The 27389-nt window shown below is 35.6% G+C and overlaps 5 protein-coding genes across 9 annotated transcripts; 2 read left to right on the top strand and 3 right to left on the bottom strand.

The window, feature by feature from the left end:
- Positions 1–25: 25 nt before the first annotated feature.
- Positions 26–2807, bottom strand: LOC131661564 (15-cis-zeta-carotene isomerase, chloroplastic-like). Its single transcript, XM_058931147.1, has 3 exons — positions 2095–2807; positions 1794–2003; positions 26–710 (listed from the first exon to the last, which is right to left on the bottom strand). Exons 1-3 carry the CDS (start codon positions 2635–2637, stop codon positions 375–377), a joined length of 1089 nt encoding a protein of 362 aa, XP_058787130.1. The 5' UTR covers positions 2638–2807; the 3' UTR covers positions 26–374.
- Positions 2808–6131: 3324 nt separating this feature from the next.
- Positions 6132–11147, bottom strand: LOC131655839 (MACPF domain-containing protein At1g14780-like). 4 transcript variants are annotated; one of them, XM_058925646.1, is made up of 9 exons: positions 10490–11147; positions 10156–10394; positions 9868–10072; positions 9699–9776; positions 9412–9595; positions 9123–9289; positions 8212–8886; positions 6537–6642; positions 6137–6432 (listed from the first exon to the last, which is right to left on the bottom strand). In XM_058925646.1, exons 1-9 carry the CDS (start codon positions 10754–10756, stop codon positions 6158–6160), a joined length of 2196 nt encoding a protein of 731 aa, XP_058781629.1. In that variant the 5' UTR covers positions 10757–11147; the 3' UTR covers positions 6137–6157. The 4 variants fall into 4 exon arrangements, 3 of the variants coding, with proteins under 3 accessions (XP_058781631.1, XP_058781629.1, XP_058781630.1); XR_009299898.1 differs by having other exon boundaries at positions 6296–6432; positions 6537–6638; XM_058925648.1 differs by lacking the exon at positions 10490–11147 and having other exon boundaries at positions 6132–6432; positions 9868–10076; positions 10156–10293.
- Positions 11148–12452: 1305 nt separating this feature from the next.
- Positions 12453–13592, top strand: LOC131658130 (protein FAR1-RELATED SEQUENCE 5-like). The gene is made up of 2 exons (XM_058927461.1): positions 12453–12743; positions 13032–13592. Exons 1-2 carry the CDS (start codon positions 12453–12455, stop codon positions 13590–13592), a joined length of 852 nt encoding a protein of 283 aa, XP_058783444.1.
- A 7540-nt stretch (positions 13593–21132) lies between these two features.
- Positions 21133–22194, top strand: LOC131661562 (oil body-associated protein 1A-like). The gene is made up of 2 exons (XM_058931144.1): positions 21133–21350; positions 21429–22194. Exons 1-2 carry the CDS (start codon positions 21148–21150, stop codon positions 22015–22017), a joined length of 792 nt encoding a protein of 263 aa, XP_058787127.1. The 5' UTR covers positions 21133–21147; the 3' UTR covers positions 22018–22194.
- Positions 22141–27172, bottom strand: LOC131661561 (uncharacterized). Of its 2 annotated transcripts, none has more exons than XM_058931142.1 (10): positions 26751–27172; positions 26392–26551; positions 26193–26254; positions 25722–25881; positions 25511–25631; positions 25042–25123; positions 24758–24861; positions 22704–22782; positions 22573–22623; positions 22141–22387 (listed from the first exon to the last, which is right to left on the bottom strand). In XM_058931142.1, the coding sequence occupies exons 1-10, from the start codon at positions 27033–27035 to the stop codon at positions 22304–22306; spliced, it is 1188 nt and encodes a 395-aa protein (XP_058787125.1). In that variant the 5' UTR covers positions 27036–27172; the 3' UTR covers positions 22141–22303. The 2 variants fall into 2 exon arrangements, with proteins under 2 accessions (XP_058787125.1, XP_058787126.1); XM_058931143.1 differs by having other exon boundaries at positions 22182–22387; positions 26392–26554; positions 26751–26890.
- Between the last annotated feature and the right edge of the window lie 217 nt (positions 27173–27389).

Raw genomic sequence — 27389 nt, 5'->3', positions numbered from 1 at the left:
TCACAGCTTCATAGGATCTATGGCAGTGTAACTCATTCATAACAAAATGTAACAGTTAAACTATAAATTTTTAAGTTACAAATCATCTATAAATTTTAGTTACAAGTTATCTATGAAATGTCATTGTGCACTATAATACATGGTTTATGGTATACAGAGTGACGGACCGTGTTTCTTGGTCATCAAACTAAGAGACCGGGTTTACAGAAGCGCACAATCTGTCGGATTTTCTGTTTATCTCTTCCTATTACTCATATTTTCTTTTCTCTGATTTTTCATCCCTGTCTATTGAAGCACATTACAGCACATGGCATTAGAGTTTCCCTCCTAAACATTAGATTTTACATGAAAAGGACATAGTGTTTTGTTTCCACCTACCAATGGAGGTTGTAGCTAGCAGTCTGCATAAGGGGATGTGCAAAGTAAGCTCCTAGTGTTACTGCAGTAATTGCTAAGTATGGCAATCGAATAAACTCCTTGTAGAAATCTTCGGGTAATCTTTGACGGCCATCAAGGATTGCTGCAAATGGAACAATACTTGTTCGGCACTTAACTTTCTCAAAATCTTCTCCGAATCTTATAGCCAATCGTCTATCTCCATTCCAAGCACCAAATAGATGATGTGAAATTAAGCCAATTGAAGCTGCAACAGCCACTGAATTTCCAATCCAAATCGTATGAGCAAGACACCAGATTACCTGCCCAACCAACTGAAGAACAAAACAGATCCTTCGCTCAGCAATCGAGACAGAACGAAATAAATGGGTCTAAATAGAAAAGGTGTCAATCATATCTATTTATACAAGTATTTGAGGATGTTTTAAGAGGATATAATGCTACTCTTAACATATAGATATAAGGTATTAGTAATGTTCAAACCATGTTAGTTTTCATCTAGAAAATCAAGAGTCTTGTTATGAAAAATTCCAACCATGTTAGTTTTCATCTAGAAAAGCAAGAGTCTCGTTGAGAAAAATTCGAGACTTGAATTGGAAGCAGATTAATTATTGGCCCAAGCTATGAAAACCATGGTTTTAAGCCATCCGCAATTGCAGTTGCGGCCGCAATATTGCTGATGTGGTAGTCTCCACATCAGACCGCAATTGGAGTGTGAATTAAAATTACGCATCTGGCTGAATTAGGAATTGCTTCAGACAACTTAGTCCATGTTTATTCAAGTATTTACATCAAAACTCAAAATTTCATAATCCCAAAGCTCGATTTACTTATGTTGTCAAGAAAAATCTTAACATTAAGTGTTTTTCAACAGTGTATTCAAACCAAGGTTTTAAATTGCACTCCGCAGCCACAACTGTGGTCGCAATATTGTGGATGCGGTAGCCTCCGTAACTACATCGGATCGCAATTGCGGTGTGATTTAAGATCATGCATCCGACCATATTAGAAACCACATCAGGCAATTTCACCCATATTCTTACAAGTATTTTCATAAAATCTCAAATTTTCATAAGCCAAAAACTTAATTTACTTGAGATGTAATGAAAAATCTTAAAATTAAGTGTTTTTAAACATCTTATTTCAAACATCTCTTAATCAAAATTCACGCCACACAACAATGCGCACCACAGCAGCCGCAATGATCGCAATCACAACACTTGCAACAACAACTGCATCTGCGTCCGCAATTTAAAACCATGATTCAAACACCTCCCAATTAAAAATCACGTCGCAACGGCCGCAATCACAATTTAAAACAATGATGAAAACCATAAAAATCAAGTGGATCCTCGAACTCAGTTGTATAGAGTGTTAATACTTAATAAGACTAATACCTGTGGATGCCTGGTAATTCTTATGATGCCAGTTTCCCAAAGATGTACTTTAGGCTTATCAACTGCTGCAACCTCTAAGAGATTAAAGGTTGAAGGATATAAGAAAAAGAAAGATATGAAATTTGAAAGCCACAGAAATGAATGAATCCCAGGAATACTCTGAAGCTGCCAGAGTTGAACTCCATCATATCTATGGTTAATAAAATACACCTGCATCATGATTCCATTGACGGAAAATGAAGTTAGTTTCGAATCAACTTTTGTTCTTCCATTATCAAATCAAAATAAAGCAAAAACTTACAACAGTAGTGACAGCCAAAGGTAGTGATATCCCGGCAAAAATAACACGAAAAGCTCTTTCTCCGATGAGTTTCTCGCCGGCGTCGCGGAGGCTAGCCATGCCGCTGTGGAAAACAGCGAATATGAGAAATAGGATCAACATTACCACCTCGTGAGAATCGGAAAGCCGTGAAACAGCATCGACGAAGGCTTTGCTGAAGCCAGTTGAATTATCGATCCAAGCTACATTTAGAACGAAGAGAACGATTCCTAAAACTGCGGTGAAGTAAATCCAGGAGGATATTTTCTGTTTGGTTAAATCGAATACTGCGGAATCCTCGCCGACGAGGGTTGAGTTTTCTTGGTCCTTTGTTAGAGAGCGAGCGAGGGAGGTGAAGTTGAAGGTGTGATGCAAAGAGAGTGGTTTTGTGTTCCAACATGGGGGATTAGGGAAGGAATGTGAAGTGAGTTTTGGTTTGGAGGGTGGAATGGAAGAAGAGGGACGGAAAAGGGATGGATGATATGTGGGAGAGAAAGAGGTGGATAGCATAATAGAAGTGGCCATGCTTAGGTAGAATTAGGGGTTTGAGGTAGTTTAAGTTGTTCGACTCTGTCACAACTATATTTCTCTCTTAATTTTACTATCTTTTTCTTTTTTTATTAAATGAGATGGAGTAATGAGAGGGAACAAGAGAAGAGAAAAAACAAAGGAGATTATCCCTTACCTTTTATTAGATGATAATAATTACTAATAACAAACTTTTAAGCGTGGATACTTGGTGCAAAATATATAAAGTATGGAATTTTTTGGAACCAAAGATAGGAGAGAGTTTTCTCTAATTTGGAAAGTATATTGGCGGCATGTGAATGGTGATTTAGTTGAAGTTACAAAACACTAGTGACAATAACTAACTTAGAGAGTAAGTTATTTACTCCCTCCGTCTCATAATAAATGTCTTATTTGAACTTTTCACGATTCTTAAGAAAATGATTAGATGTGTTGATTTTAATGATAAATTTAATATCATTTACTAAAATACCCTTATTTATTATAGGTAGAGGAGTAGTTGGAAAACGTGAAAGTTAATATATAGGGGTATAGTAGTGGAAAAAAATAATAAATGTTACATTGGTATTCTAAAGAGATATTTATTTTGACACATAGAAAAAGTGTAAATGAGGCATTTATTATGAGACGGAGGGAGTAGTTCCTAAAGTTTGTTATCTATGTTTGTTGATATCTCTTGAATAGCTGTATAAGAACTACTAACTCATGTAATACTAAAGTTTGTTATCTAGTTAGTTGGTTGTTATCTCTTTAATAGCTATATAAGAACTACTAACTCATGTAATAGATATGATATCATCTACATATATTTGAACTAAAAGAATATGCGTTGTTTTACGTCTATTAAATAAAGTGGTATCGAATTTATCAAGATTTAATCCTTGTTTGATTAAAAATTTACTTAATCGTTTATACCAATCTCTAGGAGATTATTTGAGACCATATATGGCTCTTTTCAGTTTGAAAACATGGTTAGGATTATCGTGATCTTCAAAATTTAGGGAGTTGTGAGACATACACCTCTTTGTTTATATGACCGTTAAGTAAAGCCTATTTAATATCAATTTGATAAAGCTTAAAATCCAGGCAACAAGCAAATGTCAAAAGGAGTCTAATAACTTCTAGATGAGCTACAGGAGCATAAGTCTCCTCGTAGTTTATTCCTTCCACTTGACAATATCCATTTGCGACTAACCTTGCTTTATTTCTAGTAATTACATCATTTTGATCCGTTTTGTTCCTAATTACCCATCTAATGTTAATGGTAGTTTTATCAACTGGACGTGGAACTAGGTCCCAAACGTCGTTACATTTAAATTAGATTAGTTCTTCTTGCATAGCGAGTAAGCATCCTTCATCAAGTACGACATCAAATATCGATTTAGGTTCACTCTAAGAAATGAAAGCAGAGTATTTACAGAAATTATTAACATGTGATCTAGTACTTACACGTCTTTTGATATCTCTCAGAATTTGATCTAACAGGTGATCTTTTGTGATCGCCCAATCTTGAGACAGCTAGTTCGAGGTCTCTTGTTTTTATCCTCACGTAAGTTTTCCTCTTTATCTTCAATAATGTCCTCGTCCTTTGTTAAAGGAGTAGGATTCTCTTTGAAACTTTCATCGTTGATCTACTTTTCCGTTATCACACCTGAAACATCAAAACAAATATTTTTACCTGTCTTTTGGGGTGAGGTCTCATCAAATGCAACATGAATAGATTCTTTTATAGAAACAGTTCTAAGACTATAAACTCTATAAGCTTTACTCGTAGATGAGTATCCTAAGAATATCCATTTATCCGACTTAACATCAAATTTACCAAGATTGTCCTTTTTATTATTTAAAATAAAACATTTTCAATCGAAAACGAAAAAATAAGAAATATTTGGTTTTATACCTTTAAGTAGCTTGTAGGGTGTCTTCTCTAGGGTAAGTGGAATGTTCATCCTGTTTAAGACATGATATGTGGTATTAACCGCATCCACCCAAAAGTACTTAGGTAGGCTCATTTCACTTATCATGGTCTGAGCTAATTATTCTAAAACACAATTTTTGCGCTAAACAACACCATTTTGTCATGGAGTTTTCGGGCATGAAAAGTTGTGAGCAATTCCATTTTTCGGTATAAAAGTTTTGAAATTGATAGTTAACAATTTCACCACCATGATCACTATGAAGAGTGATAATTTTCAAACTAAAAATATTTTAGACAAACTTTGCAAAATTAATAAGAACTTCAAAATTTTCATCCTTATAGACTAAAAATTGTTAGAGGAAACACGGGGGGTCAACGAGGGATCACTTTAAACTTGGGACACACTTTGTGAGAGACAAGCCACTTGTTCGCCTAAAACCTTAAGGTGATAGATGTGTGGGTTCTCTCACTTATAAAGTGTTCGTTCTTTCGTTTTCTAACTAATGTGGGACTTCTTTCTCACACTTGATTCTCAACAAAAATAACATCCAAGTGAATCTGGAGTAGTCATCAACAATTACAAATCCGTAATAATTGTCTTCTAAACTTGTTGTCCCTAAATCTAAATGGTCAAACAAATCTAAATGGATTGTCTTCACCCTAAATGTTGTTTTTCTAACAACCTTGTTGCACACAATACAGTGTAATCACACTTTTCTTCAACTTGCTCATCACTATTACATTTAATATCATCATTGTTTGTGAATTTTATTTCCCTCTCATTTAATATATCATGTTCAAGTACAACTTCCTTGAATTGTTTTAAATATGATAACTAATTAGTTGCTTTAAATTTAAATTTCTGTTTTTTTTTTCTTCAAGAGTTGATGAACCTCACAATTGGTGGTCGTCTTTCACCATGTGTATCAAGCTCAAATGTATTATCCAATTCATTTCTTAAATATTCATCATCTATGACATATTGCTTATCTAATTTTGATGTGAAGAACCTATTGAAAAGAAGAGTTTGATAGAATTAAAGTTTGGTTTAACTCATCCCTATCAAATCGGTTTGTGAGATGGGAATGTTATGAGAGATGTCACTTTATATAAATTTTTGGGTTAAATAAGTTTTTAGTCCCTATAAATATGACAACTTTTAATTTTAGTCCCTGCAAAATTTTTCTTCAAACAATGGTCCTCGTAATATTTTCCGTCTCTATTCTTAGTCCCTCCCGTTAAATTTCACTAACGGAGGCTTACGTGGCACGCCACGTGTAACGCCACGTCAATTAAAGTCAATATTAATTAAAAATAGATAGATTGCGGGGGTTTTAAACCCCCTCTAAATAACTTTAAAAACCAGAAATTTTCAGTTAGACACTCTGATGACAAAATTAAAATACAATCATGTACTGTTTTTTTTTTTACTAAAATACAATCACTTTATATATATTATATGCATTTTTATCTCACAACTTTGTGGAACTATATACCATTTTCATGATGCTAATTCAGCTTTCATATCATTATTATAAAGTGATTGTATTTTAGTAAAAAAAAAAAAAGGGAAATAAAAGCAAACAATTGGATCAGATATCAAATGTTAGTGTTGTTGAGTTGGATGACTATAACACTGATGTTGTCTTTGCTTCCCTTAGCCATAGCCAATTCAGCTAGAATTGCAGCAGCATCACTATGATTCCTCCTCATATGACCTTGGAGACAGCTTTTTACCACTTCACAAACAAAACTGTTTGATACAACATCCCAAAGACCGTCACTTGCCACCACAACAAACTCATCTGATTTTGTTCTTCCATGCACGTTGATCTCTGGTTGAGATATCACAAATGGCTTCATGCAATGATCCCCTGCATATTCCCATTAATTAATATATTTGACTCGAAAGATTAGCCTCGGTCACATTACGTAAAAATAAATAGTGATAAGTGATAACATAATATGCATTACATACCTATGGATCTAGAAGTAGCAAGAATTCCTAGAACGCGACTTCCATTCCAATTAATCACTTTTCCACCAGCTGCTTCAATCCTCTCTCTTTCATCAGGAAGAACTGGCTGATCATCATTATTCATACACAAATTACAACCAAGAAATAAACTTTGAAACAAGGACACCGACACTATAGACAATTATTTTTATTAAAAGAGGTGTCAATGCTAAATAAAGTGATTGTATTTTAGTAAAAAAAAAAAACAGTACATGATTGTATTTTAATTTTGTCATCGGAGTGTCTAAAAGAAAATTTCTGGTTTTTAAAGTTATTTAGAGGGGGTTTAAAACCCCCGCAATCTATCTATTTTTAATTAGTATTGACTTTAATTGACGTGGCGTTACACGTGGCGTGCCACGTAAGCTTCCGTTAGTGAAATTTAACGGGAGGGACTAAAAATAGAGATGGAAAATATTACGAGGACCATTATTCGAAGAAAAATTTTGCAGGGACTAAAATTGAAAGTTGCCATATTTATAGGGATTAAAAACTTATTTAACCCTAAATTTTTTGTGGACTTTATTTTTAACCAATGTGTCCAATACACCCTCTCACGTTCAATATTATGGACTTAGTGTGTGGATGCGTTCGACACTATTTGGCTTGATGCGTATATAAACGGTGGACGGTCCAAATCGATTGGCTCGTGATGCTATGATAGAATTAGAGTTTGGCGTAACTCTTCCCTACAAAACCGGCTTGTAAGGTGAGATGCGTCACTCTATATAAACCTTTTATGAAGTCTATCTTTAACCAATGTGAGATTTGGTTTTTTCCGATAGAACTTTTAGCACTATTATTATCACCTTTAAGTGAGCAAGTTTTAGTGTGTGTTTGATTTTGCGATGAAAAAAATTAATTCTCAACGAATTGATTTTGGTTAAAAGCGAGTTGAAAATAAAGTAATTTATGTTTGGATAAATTCTTGAAATAAATAATTAAACAATAAATTTCACTATAAAAATCATATTTAAATTCAAAAGTTATAAATTATCTTTGAAGATAACCAAACATGTAAAAATCAGTTTTCACATTCATAATTAAAATTCCTAGTGTTTCAACATTCTAAATCAATCATCATTGAGGTTGAGTGCATTAAGTTAGTAATGACAGGATGCTAGTTATGATTGTGCATGTCGACAATTATAGAATCTCTCTATACAATCTTGTCGGCCATCAAATAAGTTGACCCAAGCCTTAGCCAAATGTTGGAAATCCAATATTTCCTTTCTTTCCAAGTAAAGTTGCATGATTAGTAATACTACTAATGATGATTACTACAATCAGAAAACAAAACTTATGCAGGATAAGCTGTTCGTCTTAGTCAGCATTAGCAATCATTATCAGGAATATTTATTTATTTTCTCCACTTTTTCACAAGATGTAGTAATTCTTAATTGCAAACTAGTAGTAAAATGAATGAATGCAGAATAGCCATATTTTGATTTTTCTATTGGGAAAATCAATCACTCCCACTCGTTTTGTATACTGTACAAAACTATCATATAATCTGTACGTAGTTCATCAAAAAATTACATTTACATAAGGGAAGAATTACTTTTTAGATTTATCGAATAATTAATGTATAGTGTCGGTTAATCTATCACTAGTAATCTAACAATGCAAACTTTACCTGTAATCCAATTTTGCCACCTTCAGTCACAAGCTTAGCAGCAATTACCAACCAATGCCCGGGAGCATCATGTGGACCGCGCAAAACCTCGCTCGTCTCCACATATTTAAGCATTTTAGCAGAACGAACAGGCACGGGCGGACCATCCGGATAAACACCAGAGTTAAGTGCAGTTGGAGCAGCCTGTTTCTGTGTGGCAGTAACACTTTGTTGTGTGAATGAAAATGTTGTGCTCAGATTTGTGAAGAAAGACGATTTTCTCGAAGCTTCTGGCGCAGAAGCCCATTCGGTTTTCCTGATGCTGCAATTCGGTATGTGAGTGTAGAGAAGGCGCAAATGAAGCATATTCTTTGGCCAATTCCCTTTGCTAATGAGTTGAGCACCGGTCACGATATAAACACCGGTTGAATTTGATTCGTGCAACCAGTCAGGGTCATACTTAACCACTGAAGTGCAGACGTGCGCGAATCTCTTGCATCTTATTGGTTCCGCGAATTGGTTACTCGATTCATCATTGTCGGATCCTCGCCACATAGGTGTACTAGTAGTAGTTGAAGAGAGTTCCATTGTATTTGGAAGGCTTGAGAGATGATGTATATGTATTGCAAGTTTATCACATTTCCTTCCCTCCAAGTATAATCGGAGGCCAACCACGGGTTTTTGTTCACTTACTACCTGATATTGTTTTATATTAAAATGCCATCATTAAAAATATAGTAGCGAAATATGATTTGACGTATGTGTAAACTATATTGTACATTGTCGGTGCATAATCATTAAGCTTATAATAATAAAGCCTAAAGAGACGATAACTTGAGATCATGAATCATAAATCATTATGTAAACTCGAATACTTTAAGAGTAAAGTCGAAGACATGCCATACATGTTAGCAGGGGGTGGTTAAAATTACCTGTGTAGAGTTGATATGAAGTTTTGGAGACATGAAACTAAATTGCAGTGGAGGAGAATGAGGTTTTTTCCTTTGATGCCTCAGAGGAAGCTCAGAAAACATCGGTGCCCATTCTCTGGGAATTTGAAACTCCAAGAAATATTGTAAGTCTTCCGTAGAGGGCTTATCTGCAACGAATAGCAAAACAAATGAAGTGGTTAATCATTGAAACAAAACAAAATATACATGGATAAAAACAGTAGAGAGAGTATAGTATCATTATTGTTCAATCTGAGAGAGAAGAATTTACATCTTAAATACAAATTGATTGCATGACTAAGATAGCCGCTTCCAGGAATTCCGGTGAGAAGCGATGAAATAGGAACAAACTTGAAATGGATTGCTTCAGGACTAGAAGCCATTGTTTGGAGCCAACTTGAATGATTGTGCTTAAACACATCTCCTCCTCTTTTTGAGCAAATAATAGTGAGGCCCTATTCAATACAAGCAACAGTTAAGAGGAGTAGAGGATTCTTAATACTTTCGAAACTTTACTCATTCCTTCAAATTATCAAATGGCAAATATTCGTGACTTACATCTTTGCTTGATGTTTCTGAAATACTTGTAAACTGCGTCGTGCTTGATTGCATCACACGGTTAAAAACTTCTGGGACCTAACAAAGATTACGTCAATAGATAACTAACATAGTATTTTCTGTTTCGCTAGGGTCTGAAACTTTACTCATTCGACATAAATATACATACTTTTTGTTTGTCTTCTATTGTCGTCTTCCTGTCGAGTAGAGAAGGACTCCTTAAATCTGAAAATAAAAAATCGCCTAAATCGTCTAAATGTCTTCTGAGATCACCCGGAGGAACCTTCGAAGAATGTTTTTGTTTGACACATATTACATCTTGTCCTCCAACACCCATGCCTACTATTATGTGTGTACCATATGTCACAATAAACCTGCCTAACTAAACTATCAGCAACATTATCCTAAATTATTAATCCGAAAATCACGGTTGGTGCAGCATTGCGGTTGCGCTTACCTGGACAAAGAAGCTGGATCCCACTGTGCTGGAACAGACTTTTTGACTTCCTCTTGAAGTTTCAGGTGTGAAGCAGTTAAGTGCAAATAGTAAAGAGAAATGAAGTAACCATCAAAAGCAAGAGATTTAATCTCTTGCGCGTCGCGGAACCAATCGCCACTCAAATCAAAAACCGCGTTGAAATAGCCCGAAGGAATTTTTCCTGGTATAGCTGATTTCTGATTAACCATTTCAGACATCTGCAATAATTCCAAGACTATTTACAACACAAATAACAACAACAACAACATCAAGAAAATCAAGAAAAGAGAGGTGTCAAAAAACAAGACAAGACCTGATTGAATGGAAGAACATCGGATTTGAACCGAACGCGATCACCTCTGTCGAACCGAATATCCTCGGAAACATCTGGAATGATAACTCCACCAGGGACAATAACATCTCTCTTGTTTACTTCATCAACCACCACTAACCTTCCACCATTCATCAATCCTTTCGCGAATTTCATTCGAAAATCACTTGTTAGATCAAAGCCTTTACCAACACACTCCAACGCTCTCTTCTCCATTGGAAACATGATCAAACCACCCTCATCTACCATTTTCAACAACTACAAAACTTGTTGTATCATTGATCACGTATATATCAAATTGGTTGCCAAACGTGACTTACTGCAAGCGGTTGGTTTGACTATGGACCAGTTCAGGTAATTAATTTCAATGTCATATCGATCACTCAATTGATTTTCTCAAATGTATAATAAGAGAAGAAAAAAAAAAGTCAAAAAGTGTTGCAAATTGCAATTATCCGAATAGAGCGGAATTATTTGACAAAAGTCAATAAATAAATTTGAATGGAAAAGTCAATAAATGTTGAAGAGTAAGGAATGTTAAATTTTGTTACAATTTCAACAACATGAGTGTGTACAAGTATATCCAATCCAATGAAGCTTCGGGGAAGGAGGTGAAGTAGTTAGGTACTGCAAACAAGGTTTGGACTTTTGAAACCAAGGTTTGAATGTTTGTTAGGGACAGGAGTGCCACGCCGCAAAGTTAATAGATTTTAAACTTTTAAATTTTTAAGATTACCTTGCAAGAAGCTCAAAAGTAAATATTTAAAAATATATTCACATAAAAAAGTGTTGAATTTAAACTAATGTTATTGTGAATTATATGTGAAGTGACATAAGGATTAACATCGTGAAAAGAGGCATGGATCTATGACCCAATCTGAATTTCACAACTCATTAATTAAGACAAGATGCATGAGCACCTGTTAATTATAAGGAATTTTCGGTATGGTTCACACTTTTTTGAAAATTCGAAATTGTCTTCATGTATTTTCGAAAATGCATTTTCGGACGCATTTTAAATCATCCAATTCTTCATAAATCAAATAATTATCTTATTTTTTTGTTAAAAATTGGTTTGGAGATACATCTCTCGAAACATCGATGAGTATATTTTAAGCTATTTAAACAACATTATTTCGTATATGCATCTCCGGAAATTTTCCTACATTCATATTGGGTAGAAAAATCTCCCTGAATTTGAAAATAAGAGTTAATTTGGAGATTTATCTACGAATTAAATTTTTGAAAAATAAGGGACGCTCATCCCATTGTATTTATTTTGTGAAAAAACAATTCGTTCAGAGATACATCTTTGAAAATTAGAGATATTTTTTACTTTTCGCTATGGGTTAGGAAAAACCTATAGTGGTGGAAAAAAATTCACAATCCTAATATGGATGTCCTACCTAACATAAGGAAATGTAACCGGCTATCGCTTTCATGATGGGAATATCTTTTTACAACATGTACGGGTGAAAAAACCCTGAAAACTGAAAACCCCAAAATGCCCTTCCTCGTACCAAATTTTACTGTGTTTCAGAGATGCATCTCCGAACACATCTCATATACAGTTTTAAGGCGTTTCGGAAATGCATCTCCGAAAATACCATATTTACATTTGAACGTTAAATTTAAACATTAAGGAATATTTTCGGAGATGTATTTCCGAAATAAATCAGTATATACTACCTTGCTGCATGAACTATTTCATTCTCCTCTTTTCACTCCATAGCCAAAACCCTCTAAAAAATTTCATCCATTTTCAATCCATTTTTCGTCTTCAAACCAAGTTTCAAGTGTTTTATCATTATCATGTCAAAATAATGTGTCGTTTCGGAAATGCATTTTTGAAACTCACCTAAATTATTTCGGAAATGCATTTCTGAAACTTTCTATTACTAAAACAGTATTCTTAACAGATTTTATGTGTTTGCCCATTTTAGATATGGTGCACCCCGACATGTTTCGCAAAGCTGTTTCAACCAAGGTGAATGATGATGCTAATTCGGATGAGGTGAATGATGATGCTAAAACGATTGTTGTCGAGATAGATGTTGTTCAACAATTTTCAAATGATCAAGTTTTCAATGCTCGTCAACATATGTTTGACTGGGTCCGAATGGAAGCAAGCAAACTCGGGTTTGACGTTGTGATTGAAAGGTCTGATAATAGTACTAGTAGAAGACAAGCATTTGCAACAATTATATGCGAGAGAGGTGGAAAATATGTTTCAAAAGTTTGTCACTTAAAACATGATGACACCGGATCGAGAAATTGTGAGTGTCCTTTTAAATTGTGCGGATCATGTAGGATGAATGATACGTGGCGGTTTAGTGTCATTTGTGGTAAACATAATCATGTGTTGGACACCAAGCTACAAGGTCATCCAATAGTAGGCTAACTTAAAACAGAGGAGAAAGAGATTATTTCGGAAATCAAAGTTGCACCGAAAAACATACTTGCAGATTTGAAACAGAAAAGACCATAAAATAGTAAGCGGGTATACAATGAACTTTATAAATAGAACATTACGAGCAGAGGTCTTAGATCTGAAATGCAACAACTTTTCAAACTCTTAGACGATAACCATTATGTTTCAAGGTACAGAGTGTGTGATGATAAAGTCAGTGTTCGTGACATTTTTAGGACTCATACAGAAAGTGTCAACTTGTTCAACACGTTTCCAACTGTCCTTATAATTGATTCAACATACAAGATCAACAAGTATAGGCTTCCACTTCTAGAAATTTTTGGTTTTACTTCAACGAAGATGACATTTTCGGTTGGATTTGCATTTCTCGAATGTGAGAAAGAAGAAAATGTTACATGGGCGTTGGACATATGCAAGAGTTTGTTGAAGAATCCACAAAATATGCCTAGTGTCATTGTAATTGACCGAGATAAAGTCCTTGTGAATGCGGTTGGTATTATAGTTCCTATATCTCGTGCATTACTTTGTCGGTATCATATAACAAAAAATGTTAGAGCCAAGCTCAAACCTGCGGTTGACACTCAAGATTTCAAGGGTGAAGACGGAAACATGCTCAAATATAGTGTTGTGGTGGAGACTATAATGGATGCATGAGCAAATATTTTAAATTCTCCTACAGAAGATTTGTATGTTGAGAATGTTTTACATTTCAGGAGCTTGTGTGTCAAGTATCCTAATTTTCTAAAATACATGGAATATACTATTCTTGATCACGTGAAAGAGAAAGTTATGTGTGCTTGGACAGACCGGGTTAGACATTTGAGAAACACAACATCTAATAGAGTTGAATCTGCACATGCGACGTTGAAGAAATGGTTGGGTGATAGCAAGGGAGATTTGTGTAGAAAATGAGACACGGTGAACCAAATGCTTCAAAACTAACATATTGAAATTCAAACAACATTTGGTCGGAGCACAATCGTGGTCAAACACTGATTCAAAGATAACATTCTATACTCACAATTGGGTCCTAATATATTCTGAGCGGGATTGAATTTTATTTTCCATGAAGCGAAGTGTACGAAGACAGTGGGGCTGGATAGTTTTAAATGGGGAAGTTCAATTAGGAATACTTACGGGCTTCTGTGTGCTTGTCTCTTGTCTAAAAAAATGAAGCTAAATATCCCCATACACATGGACGAGATCTACACTCAATAGAAAAGACTCTAATTTGATGACTACGGTCTGTCGAAGGACGGTACGTCGAGTATAACCATTGCAACCGAGTTGGAAGTGACCATGGATAGATTTGCTAAAGCGGATGACACTATGAGATTTCACATTAAAGAACAGCTCTAGAAAATCGCATTTCCTGAAACCACTGATTTTAAACCTCCTTCGTAACCGTTAAAAACCAAAGGTGCCCCAAAAAAGGTGAAAAGTAAACAAGATGACAGTTCAACAAAGCGGAGTCTGTCTTACCATGAAGTTGTTGATTCACATTTCCCAGATTCTCCAACCCTAAAATACCAAAAAAAAATTTTCAAGGGAGCTCGTATTTCCAAGTCAACTCGTACAACTTCGATTAAGAAACAATCAATTCTATCACCGATTATTCACATCGATGAGATGCCTCTTTTATGCACAAACAAATTGAAAGGATCGTAGATGTGGAGGTGATGGTAATTGCGGGTTTCAGGTTGTGTCCGGCTTACTTGGTAAAGGAGAAGAGAATCATACTCTTGTGCGACAAACACTTATTTCGGAGTTGATGGTGCATAGGAAAGCTTACACATAATTATATGGGAATAAGGAAGGAAACGATAAAATTCACAATGCACTTGTTCCATGTGTTACCGGTTCCTCACCACCTGAAAAGTGGATGTGCTTCCCTGATATGGGTCATCTTATAACAAGTGCATATGACAGGATGTGTATTAATCTGACGAGATATGGTTTTTCAAAGACATTTATCCCACTTTGGAGTTTCCCACCTCAAGACCCATCTGGCCGCATGATTTGTATTGGGTATCTTAGATCGCTCTAGTTTGTTCAGGTTTATTAGAAATCAGGGTGTCCTATTATAGCTACGTCAGTGGAGTGGACGCCACATTCCGTAAAAGAGGCGTAAAGTTGGCTGGATTACTTTCTGGAAAGGATAGAAGAATTCACAAAGTTGACAGAGATTGAGAGAGAATTAAATAGGAAGAAGTCAAAGAAAGAACCAGGTTTAGATTTAAGTGATGATAATTCATTCGGTATATTTTAAAATGTAATCGATCCATTTTTTATGTATTGTCATGCACAATGTATATTCTATACGATTCAATAAATATATAATATATCTATTCAACATTTTATCACTGCTTCCTTTTACCGATTTAATAGGTTATACATTTCCAGGGTGCTGATTCTGCGTAAATAATTTTTTTCTAGTTCTGCATATTTTGAAAAAGCATATTCGAAATTTGTTTAAAAAACCATCAGGAAATATTTCGGATATGCATCTCCAAAAACACCCTTTTTCGTTAAAATAATTAAGGGTGAATTCATAAGTGTATCTCCGAAACATGCCCTGAAACAGGATAAGAAATCTTGCGACCAAATTGCTCCAAATCTACTATAAATAGGGTCTCTAACTAATTCTTCAACATCACACACCACAAATCTGAGATATGTCTCTAACACAAACATATCCTCGCCTTGATTTTGTTTACTTCAATGGTACGAAACCGCCACTTCAATTTAGGTTCTCCGAGGACACACCGCTTACCGAGCTTATTACATACTCAATTCTGTAATATCCAAAAAATTGGAAGTTAGTTAAGCTCAAGTATCATTCACCGTCACTTGACATCGAAGGAAAGGTGCAGTTCACCCAGTTTGCACTGAAGACGGACGACGATTTAAACGTTATCTGGAGTACTTTTCGCCGATACTACACTAAGGGTCTGATTGAAGTCGATGCGAATATTCATAGATCTGGAGAAGATGTCATTAAAATGTTGCAACGTCATCCGCTACTCATTTATAAAAATATGTAATAATAAATTTACGTTTCAATATCTATGTAATTTGGACCATCTATGTTAAATTTATGTTAAGTTTCTCAGGTTTTTAGGTTTTGTTTCTGGAAATCATTATTTCGTAGATGTAATTTTGAAATTCACCAATGAGTAAATTCGGAAATACATCTCCGAAAGCACCCCTAATGAAATGAAATATGGTGCATTCAGAGACGTATCTCTGAATACTGGGGGTAAAAAGGGAATTTTGCCAAAGGCCTCTAAGAAGGTTAAGGGGTTTAAAAATAAAATCCCTTTTTCAATTGTAGGGGATTTTGTTTCCAACCTTAGAGCCCATAACTCGTTATTCATATCTGAGCATAACAAGAAGTAATTGGTTATCGCCTCCGCACTCCCACTCCTTTTAAGATGGGTGATATAAATTACTATTCATGTTTATCATTCATTATGGAGATCAATTTATTAGGAATTGGGTTATATCATAAAATGAGAGGAAGAAATTTATGGTCGAATGTCTGGATTTCGATATGTTGGGTTACACTAAAACAACTAGTTATTTTAAGATTTAACTCAAAATGACTTCAAGACTCACATGGATTCTCATTCATTAAAGGAATACGAGTAATAGAGATTCGAAGAACACCACCAGAATTAAGATTGGTTGGCGAAAAGATAATGACTTAAAAGAAGTGGTACAAAATGACATCCAAGTGATTTGAAAGGTTAGGGAAAACATGATAGAGAGTCGTCAATCTTTCACGTCTTATTATTGAGAATGTAACTCTTTGTGTCAAAGCATCTAATTTGACAGAGTCTATTGTTGTCAAATTTTAGTGTGTTCAAATAAGTTGTCGAAATATCGAAGAAGTGTATCTCGATAGAAATTTAGATTTAGCTTTATTTCGTGTTTTTAGCTGAGTTAGGTTAGTTGGCGATTGCTTGGTGTGTAAGAAATTACAGTCTATAAATAGGGAGGTATCCAATCATTGTAATAGTGCAATTGCATAGAGAAGCGATTGATAAAAATCTAAGTTAACAGTAGAGAGATACTCTACAGAAATATTCTTCTTCTTCTCCTCTTCTCTCAAACCCTAATCTATCTTTTCTTCCACAATTCATCTTTTCTTTTCTTCTCTCATAATCATTGTGCAGTGGAACCATCTTGCAACCAAGGTGTGGTTGACTTGGAGTAGTATTTGGATGGGTGACCTTCTAGAAAGTTTCTTGAAAAACGTGTGAGTGAGTACAAAACATGCTAAAAAAACACATGTTGGTTTGTGGGGTCAGTCGATAATCCTAAAAGCAGTACGGGGCATTACATCCTTCATAACCAACATCAATGAGATTGCAGTCTTTTAGCATTTGTTTCCCCCGCTCCAACTGAGAAGTTGATCGCGTGTTTCCTCCTGACTTATCTGCATTACTGATCACATCGTTAACCTCACTAAAATAGAACCATATACCTTCCATGGGCCTCAAGCTTCTAATGAGATCCCAAATATCCTTCTTTCTTAGTTCCTTCAAGTATACATAGATTCTATACAAGAGAACATTATTTCCACTGTCATCTTCATAGAAATCTCCAATGTGGTGAAGGGAGTAAGAAATTACACTAACCTTCACTTGATCAATCCATAACAGAGCAATGTCTCCTGCCCTCTCTCTACGTTCCCCAACACAACTAACTCCTAAGCAGTAATTGAAGGCGCATTTTAATTTGATTATATCCAACTCCATGTCTTTAAGCTTTGTCTCCATAAGAAAGAACAATGAGGGATTTTCAAGTTTTGTGAACCTTGACAACACTAGAACTGTACGGGGATTCCTTAACCCCGTACAGTTCCAACTAATAATCTTTATTGAGTTAGGCGGTGTTGTTCATCCAACACCACCGCTGGTAGCTTCGGCGTGTAGATTTCACAAACTCCACCTACTTGCCTTCGTTTCTTACCACTTCCTCTAACATCCGTCGGAGTTCCCATTGCTATCATGACATCAAAAAGTTGTCGTTTTCCCAGTTGTCCTTTACCTTTCTGTGCCTTTGATTTCTCCTACACCGAACCTTCCTTCTGTCTTCTCCATTTTGGGGGGCCCTTCCTTCCTTTGACTTTAGTTCCAGTTGATGTTTCTTTTTCCCTTTTAAGATCACCACCGCCCCTAGAGACTCCGCAACACTTTCAACTTCTCTTAATCCCTGGCTACCCTTTAATTCCTCGTATTTAGCGGCTTCAAGTCACTTCCCTTGTACCTTTATTTTGTTGGGGTTCTTTACCGATGCTACCAGTCAATCCTAAGGCACTACCTTTACTCTGAGTGGGTGAGTCAAATAGATTTCTATTGCAGCTTCCGAAACTCTATTCCTATCTAGGCTCCTCAAAGTTCATTGGTAACAGTGAAGCTCTAAGTCATGGACCAAAGGAAAGGTCGCTTTCTTCAATTCCCTCATATTCTTCCGCTCCAATCCCACCTAGCTCCTCACAGTTCTTTAGTTGGTGTCCAATCTTCCCGCAAAAAAAAACAAAAGGTTGGTAGCCTCTTGTACTTAAAGAAGACCTTCTGACGTCAGTATTTCTACTTTATGATTGTTCCTCTCTTAAGCGGCTTCTTGAGATCAGTCTTGACTTTGAGCTGTCTAGCCATTGCCTTCGATCTAAGTTTCAAAGGTATATCGTAAACCCTGACCCATAACATTCCATAATGCATTTCCATCCCATACGGTTGTTCTTCACCAGATACTTTCTCAAGGATTAGAAGGTTTATGTCGAAGTTGCAGGACCCACCTCTTATGACAGTATCTGCATCCCGCTTTGAGGAGAAACGAAACAAGAATAGGCTCTTCCATAGGTCTTACGATTCAACATTGTTCTTGAGACTCCAAGCTTGAATCATTGTTGTTTTGAAAGCTCTATTGTTGAATGGATTATGTGTCCATAGCTTTCCAACAAGGGTTCTATGGAAGATTTTGTCTTCTATCTCCGTCTTACCATCCCGTGTTATGTCTTCTTCTTCCTCTTTTGATAGAAGTACAAGGGTTCCTTAACTAAATAGCTTGATAGATATTTTAAAAACTTCATTTAATCTAGTGATGTTGGTAAAACTAAAATGGGCATTATGGCTTGGAACTTGGAAGGATGTTTGCAAGCCTACTTCCCAAGGGGGCCTTGGTATGAGATCCCATGTTGTGCTTAATGATGCCTCTAACTTGAAATTTTGTTGGGATGTCTTGAATTCCAAGGAAGATCGCGCTTTGCTTCTCAAGAGTTTAGCTCTGAAAAACAACATCCATGTTTTCTACCATTTTTCTTCTACAATTTGGAGCATCATCAAGCTATACTACCTCAATATTGTCTCTAACTCTAGGATTTTGATTGGTAATGGTCTTAATACTAAATTTTAGTTTGAATCGTTGTGGGATACCCCTGTCATTTCCCATATTCAAAACAGAAGCACTATCAATACTAACTCTATGGTGTCTGATTTTATTCTTGATGGCAATTGGTACTTCCTTGGCACTATGTTAAATTTGGTACCTAACCTGCCTTTGCTTGTCAATCAAGTTACCTTGCCATTGGATCAAACTAAAGACGCCATGGTTTAGCTCCATTCCAACTCTGGTTTCTTGAATTTAAAGGATGTTGTAGCCTTCAAATCTATCTCATATCCATTACTGACCTGACCTAAGCACGTGTCGAATCCTGACATTCCTCCTGATAAGGCTTTTCTTGTTTGGAGGTTGTGACATAATAAGCCTTTTCCATAGAGGTCGTAGTCTCCCGTCCATGTGTAGCCTATGTAAATCTAGTCACGAATCCATGTATCATTTTTTCTTCCATTGCTCTTTTGCCCTGAAGCTTTGGAACTAGTTTTTCTCTTTGTTGGGAGTTGGTCGTATGAGCAATATCCTTGACATCCTTTTGTTGTGTTACAGGTCTTTGAGCCCTCAATGTGTGGATGGTATTCAAGCCTTTATTATCTGTATTTTGAACATCATTTGGTATGGAATCAAACTAGATTTAAGGACCTTTCCTTCCATTGGAAAATTGCATTGGACATGATATGTGCTGAAGTTTCTTTCATTGGAAACCTTACAAAGAAGGTTTCTAACTCTTCTGTGCATGACTTTGCTATCATATTTTCTAGAAGAGTATTCAATGCGCTGTCAGGCTAACCTCCGTTGATTCATCGAGTCACCCGCTTCTTCTTTGAGATGCTCCTCCGTATTTTTTTGTTTCCTTGCTTATTTATTAGCAAACTTTGGTTATTTTATTTTAGATTTACCAGTTCTTCTTACTTTCTTAGATAAGGTTTTAGCTCTCATCGCTTAAATGTTGTTTTTTTACTGGAATTCTTGATTTATATTAAAAAAAATTAATATAAATAAATAAATCCTAAGCTTGCTGCACAAAGCAAAAACAAATTATTATCTTTCTCTGATTAAACTAAAAAGTGATGATTACATGTATTTCCCTTACGAGCTTTTTCCAGATTTTGTCTAGAAGTAGTGCCTTAGGTATAAGCCAATTATTTTTTATTTCACACATACATTATGTGAATCTCCTTTTTCTTGGTGTCGTCTGGAACTAAGTACCGCAAGGTTGAAGGTAAGGTAAGGTAAGCTTACATTATGTGAATCTAGTTCATGTACATTCTAAAAATATGGAAAATATATTATAGAAGTCAATTAATCTACTTATGAAAATTTGATTTCTAGTGAACAAAAGTCAACTTTTTTTCCACTTCTACGTGAACTAAATCTACATTTAGACCATCTCCAATGGTGCAACCCATTTTTAAGTTCTTTATGGGTCCCACCAACCATATCATTTTAAAATAATTTAGTTAATATTTTATTGGTGTAATTCAAATGGGTCCCACAACTTTACCTCATAAATTAATTTGATTGGATACCACAATTTTTTACTAGTTGCATTGCAATGCATGACAAATTATTTCAATATTTAATTATTATTATATTAATGTCTAGGTGAAAAACTCATTGAAAATACTATCATCGGAGATGCTCTTATTTACGTACCTGGATGCAGTTTGTGATGTTTGCTTACGTGAACTTTGTTTCAATAAGGCATAGTCATCTTCAGTTTGTGAATACCTCGCCACGTCTACAAGTTGCATAACCACGCGTAAAGCTGCATGTTTGCAATGCTGTCCACACTTCCAGAGTCATGGATATATCTACCCTCCAATCTAGTAACAAAGACAACACAGAAAAGAGAAGGAAATATCATCCAAGAAAAATGTCGAGCTTCAATGGCCAACCTCGTGTACCTGGCGAACCAACTGACACCGCCACCTCCGTCCTTGAGACCGTTAAATCTACTGTCCAAGGTTTCGGTCCCATCAACAAAATCCACCAACACCTTTGCGCGTAATTGCCTATCTCCATATACTATATACATGTTTATGTTTTAATTACATAAGTTAATGATAATAACTTTGTTCGTAGGTTTCATTTTTACTCACACGACATGACACGGCAAGTGGAGGCACACCACTACTGCGGGCACCAAAATGAGGAAATGAGGCAGTGTCTTATCTACGACAGCCCCGAAAAGAATGCGAGGCTTATAGGGCTTGAGTACGTCATCTCTGAGAATCTCTTCTTGACTCTTCCTGACGAGGAGAAGCGTCTCTGGCACTCTCATTTCTATGAGGTCAAGAGTGGTTTCTTCTTCATGCCAAATGTGCCTTCTCCCATTGAACACAAAGACATGGAGAAAGTTTGCAAGACTTATGGTAAAGTCTTTCATTTCTGGCAAGTCGATAGAGGTGATCAACTTCCACTTGGGATACCTCAACTCATGATGGCTCTCACTAGAGATGGACAAGTCTATGATCATCTTGTTCAAAGCTGTGCGGAGCGTATGGGGATAGACTTCGAGAAGGAGAGAAAGAGTAGGGAGTATATGACTGGACCAGCACATGGGGTTCATCCATTGGCTAATGGTGGAGGGAAAGGTCTTGAGACAAGACTTAGGGAGGTTGAGCTTAAGAGTGATTCACCTACCCCTTATGCTATCAGAGCCTCTGTTTGATTTGAACATAGAACATGTTGTGTAATAAATAATAATTCATAGGGGTCAGACACCCTTATGACAGAATAATAAGCTGATAATATTGTTATTATCATTTGAATGACTGGAATAAGTTAAAGCAAATTGTCTAAACATAATGCTATTACAATTGAATATTTTGGGAGTTGGTTAAATGAATCTCGACTTGGCCATAATAATAATGCAACAACTGTAATATCATGTGTTTCTGAAACTTTGAAACTAATGTGAAAGCTGTACAAAACGATTGTGATTAAGTGAATGAGACTCAGGGAACACGCTCCAATACTCGTTGTATTGCCTTTTTTATGCCGCCCTGATCAAGTGATGTTTTCAGAAGTATCTCCTGCACCTGGATGGATTGGAAACACGATGCATTATTATAACTTCCTCAACAAATTAGAAAAAGATACTGATTTCACATTTTGTATATACAGCTTCATAAACATATTGTCCAGATATCAGTGTTGAAGGTGATAAAATCAGGAAATTCTTAAGCAGTAAGTAACAATTTGTTAGTTGATTAAAGAAATTTACCTGTCTTCCAGCTCGAGCAAGTAGAGTAAACCTCTGGTCCAAGGGAGGTGCCTACAATGATGAAGGATTCAGAAATTAGAAAGACAACTTTTTATGGAAATAGATATAAAATAATGCGTTTGAAAACTTACATTAGAAAGCCAAAGCTGCAAGTCTTGTGAGACCACTCGTTTTTCAAACCCCTGACGGCTGATTCTTGCATCGGATATGCTGCCACACAAAAGTCAAGCCACACAAAAGTCATTACTTGATAACGTATATGAATTTCCACAATTACTTATGAGACAATTAATCAACACGTACTTTGTAATAAGGGAAACAAAGGTGGGACAACATTGTGGTGGAAAATATTCTCTACTAATTCTAGTGTTTCTATTCAACATCACAAATCACAATCAGGTTCAGAAATCAGGTTCAGAAGGTAGAACTTCTCAAAGGCTCTTTCCCCCAACATGCATCACTAGTTTTGTCAGTAAATGAATTAATGCATGTCTAAGGTTCAGTGATCAAAAGAACATTGATTAACAACGAAACTACATAACTTGTTGGGTGATTGGATGATTCTGATGCGAACCCAATTCACCCAGTAGCAAAATAACAGGAAAGTTAGATCAACCATGGAAAAACAAGAGTATATTTATTTGTGAAACTGAAGATATCCCCCATGCTCACTCACTAAGTGTCATGTCAGGACTCAATGAGATTCATCCTAGTATCAGATTCAGAGAATTACAAGGTAGACTAGTATTTACTAGAGTACCCAATGAGTGTAATGATGAGTTTGGCAAAGAAAGCTCTCATTCCGATTTGTTTGCTTTTCATATTTTAAAAAGTGAATGTTAGTACTTAGTATGATAAATTACAAATACAGCATAGAGTATCAATTAATTATTAAAAACTGCTTTGAAGTTTGAGTTAGGTTTCAACCCTCTCTTTCGCATATAGAATAAAGAGAAATCTTCCAGCTGGTACAGGAATTATTTAACAGTCATGGAGCAAGTAGTTTCCAGAAAACAGTAGTCAACAATATCGTTGTCAAGATCGGGATCTTGATAAAGAGTTAGGGTATGGAAAATGCGTAAATTGTAGGGGTAAGATTCCAACAAATAAACAAAACTATAGAAATAACTAGGAAAAATAACCATAATATAAAATTCTCATGAACTTAATAATCAATAGCAAATATTCAATTCAAAAACACATAATTTCCTCAAACATAATATTCTCAACAGCAACTAAAAACATAATTGTCTCAAACACATCCCAAAAAACATCATCTAAACTCAAACATTATCTAAAATATATCATTTAGCAAGTCCTTCAAGGCACTCTGAGAATAATATAATCATCTAAAGTATTTGAAGAACTATGTTTTAAAAGAAAAGAAGGGGTTTTGGAATGCAGGGATGGAAAAGATGAGAAGAATAGAAGGATCTGAATTGAATTTATAGAGATGAAGGTTGATTCATGGTATAATTGATCGATACAGAATTCATTCTCAGAGTCCAATGGCTTTTGTGGCTACGCAGCTTTCTATTTTTGCACTTCTCAAAAGCTCATTTAAAACATTCCAATTCTTGGGCCATCAATGACCACGTCAAATGGGTCAAAAAATTTAAAAAAATAGATAGTGGAAAGCTCACGATTTAACGATCTTCTTCTACGCTTTCAATGCTCCAGCCAAATCCCCGATCTTAGTGGAACTTAAAGCGGTGGATGGTTGCCGATTTGTAAGATCGTACAATCTTGGGAGTTAAACCGAGAACCATGGTGAACAACAACAATCATTTCCAATTAGGTGGGGTCCTTTACAATAATAATATGACATCATATATAATGTCCTATCATATCTAATCTACAGAGACAACTTCAAAATCTAATTCTATTTTTATTAGCTATCTACAATACTCTTGTAATGGGATAAGGTATAGATTTCTTTTTGGTGCTAGAGAAATTTCAATTTCTAAATATAGATTAAGTAGCTGCTCACATTTTTGAGCCACTTTGGCACTTGCTTCGTTTTTCGGTATAGGAGGTTTTCTTATTCATTGTCATTGTTAACTTATTACTAACTCCCCTTTCTTTGTAATAATATATTACCACTCTACCAAAAGAAATATTGAATGTATCTCTGATTTTGGGTATTTCATGTAGTTAAATACTTCAAACAGTTATCAAAACATACCCATCTTCCTGCAGTAGCTCCTCAAGAATTGTATCAAGCCCTGGTAGGGGATCAATGTGACTGCCATTACTACGGCTGAAAGAACCAGAAACAGCTAAACCATCCTACAAAATAAAACTTGGGAATTACAAAAATGTCCAGAGACAGACACACATCCACAAACATACACATACACACAGACGTGGATCCAGATATCCATCCATATTCATGCATACATAATTCATACATATGATATGAATGTAGCTTTTTAGTTTATATTTATTACACACTTAGTTAATACACACCTGAGGTATTACTTTGTCCAGAGTTTCTAGAAGTGGATCTTCTTCTAGCTGTTTAATTGAAAGTCCAAGCCTAGATTTTACACTGCAAGATCAAGTTGCAAAAAAGTCAGCATCCATGTAATAAAGTCCTTTCATGTGGCTTCACATAACATAACTTAAGTATTTGGGATAGTTTATGACATGGTATTGGAGTCTCTGTATAGTCTACAGTTTGATCTTCATCGCCCCATTATTGTAAAGAAAATATAAATTTCTGAACAAAAAAGTAGGACGTAATATGCACTTAAAAACTTAGAAACGGAGTTGGTTTGAGACAAAGAAAAACCCATAGCCTCACAATATATAAGGCCAACAGCGTCGCTAATTACTATACATAGACATTGGGCAACCAACAAGCTCTGTAATTCGTCATCCAACAAAATAATAAATAGATAATTCCTTTAGAAGACATAACTATTGGGAATCTCACCTATCAATACTAACAACTTTGACCCTCACGTCGTCGCCTTCTCTTAAGAAATCTCTTACATCTTGAATTAGATCCCATGACACTTCTGAGATATGTATTAACCCGGAAAGGTGATAAAGACCTGCAGAATTCTGTGGTGTCACTTGGGACTTTTTTATAATGAAGTGAAAAAGGATACCAAAAACATATATGAACTATGCATAGTAGTTACCGTCAGGGAAGCGCAGATAAGCAAAAGCACCATATTCCGCAACACAACCAATTCTTGCTTCAAAAATATCCCCTATGTTGACATATTTTGAATGTTTAGACCAGGTAGCATCCTTTTCAGATAATATCAATCTCTTTGACTCCTCATCTACTTTAATTACCTAAAGACAAACGAAACTGCCATCAAACAACAACAACAACTAAGACGTATCCCACACTAGGTAGGGTCGGCTACAAACGAAACTGCCGTCACTTATATTTTTAAAACAATCCTTTGTTCAAACATAGCAAGCAGGTAGAACATATAATAACCAAATTCGGCATTAACAAAGGATTATGATACCAAACTGATGCCGGAAGCACTAAATGCTTACAAATATAAAAGATACAATACTATGATAGTGTTAGAAATGAATCAAATAATATGGCTCATGTGCTGCAAGAATATACATTAGTTGAATAAAATAAATACCTTTACTGATAAGATGGAACCGACTTTTTCTTTCGCAATATCTTGAATAGGTTTATCTGGTTCTGCATGAAAAAGAATCAAAGTTGCAATAAGTCAGTAATAGCAATTGCACCTGTAATTATGACTAATTGAGAATATTGAAATACAAGTTTTCAACCCTTGACATTAAGGAAGAGTATGTGGATAGGTAAATAGATACCTTGACATGAATAGGCTGGGCTCATGAGTGGGAATGGAAGAAAGCCCATGATAGAGTAAAACCGAATCTTCAGGCCTCCGGAATTAAAACTCTCAACCCTACCGTTGTAAATGAGCCTACTATCTCTGTATGCGGCTGCAGCCTTCCAATCTGACGATCTCTACTTCATTGCAGACATTAAGTTTTAGAACACAACACATACTTAATCGGTATTAAGTGACACCAATATCTATTCAATATTTCCCAATTTCATATATAATAAAGTTTATACCGAAATAGTATTATTTATTACGAAACCCTAATCCCTAATGCAAAGAATAATAATGAATGAGTAAGCATTGAAATGAAGAAATACAGACCCGAGCTAGGCGAAGGGCCTCCGGGGAGTTAGGAACAAGAGGGCGTTGGAGAAGAGTACTGTCGAATTCGTCGATTTGAGTGTTGCCATTACTTGAGACGGAGATTTTAGAAGTGTGGTGATTGTAGTGTCGATGCCAGTGGTAGAGTGGGAACTTGCGGGGGCATTTTGGGGAATTGAATGGGTTGGTGATAGAATAACAAGAGTCGAGTGGTTGATGTGATGGTGAAGATGAGAGGAAGGAGATGGCGCCGAAGGGGCCTAGCGTTGCAGAGAAGGTGGCCATTGTTGTTCTGGAGTTGAACCTCCGCCGAAGCACTTCGTGTTGGATGAAGAAATGAGAGTGAAAAAGTTTTGGATATTGTTAAGAGATAGAATTTATATTCCAAGTGTCATTTCTTCCGCCAACGATATCTCTTCTCCTGTCTCCAACCTATATAGGAGTATCTTGTTCTGGGGAAATTTTTTTAATTTGATATAACTAATTTATAACAACACTTAATTAACCAATTTTACTTTATAACTTAAAACTATATTTTTATAACTTAAAACTATATTTTTATGTTAGAATATATATTAACCAAACTTTAAATTGTATTAACCAAGTCTTGATATTTAATTAAACATAATAATTTTTAAA

Source organism: Vicia villosa, linkage group LG3 (genome assembly GCF_029867415.1).
Source record: "Vicia villosa cultivar HV-30 ecotype Madison, WI linkage group LG3, Vvil1.0, whole genome shotgun sequence".
Taxonomy (NCBI): domain Eukaryota; kingdom Viridiplantae; phylum Streptophyta; class Magnoliopsida; order Fabales; family Fabaceae; genus Vicia; species Vicia villosa.
This window is presented reverse-complemented; position numbering and strand designations above follow the sequence as displayed.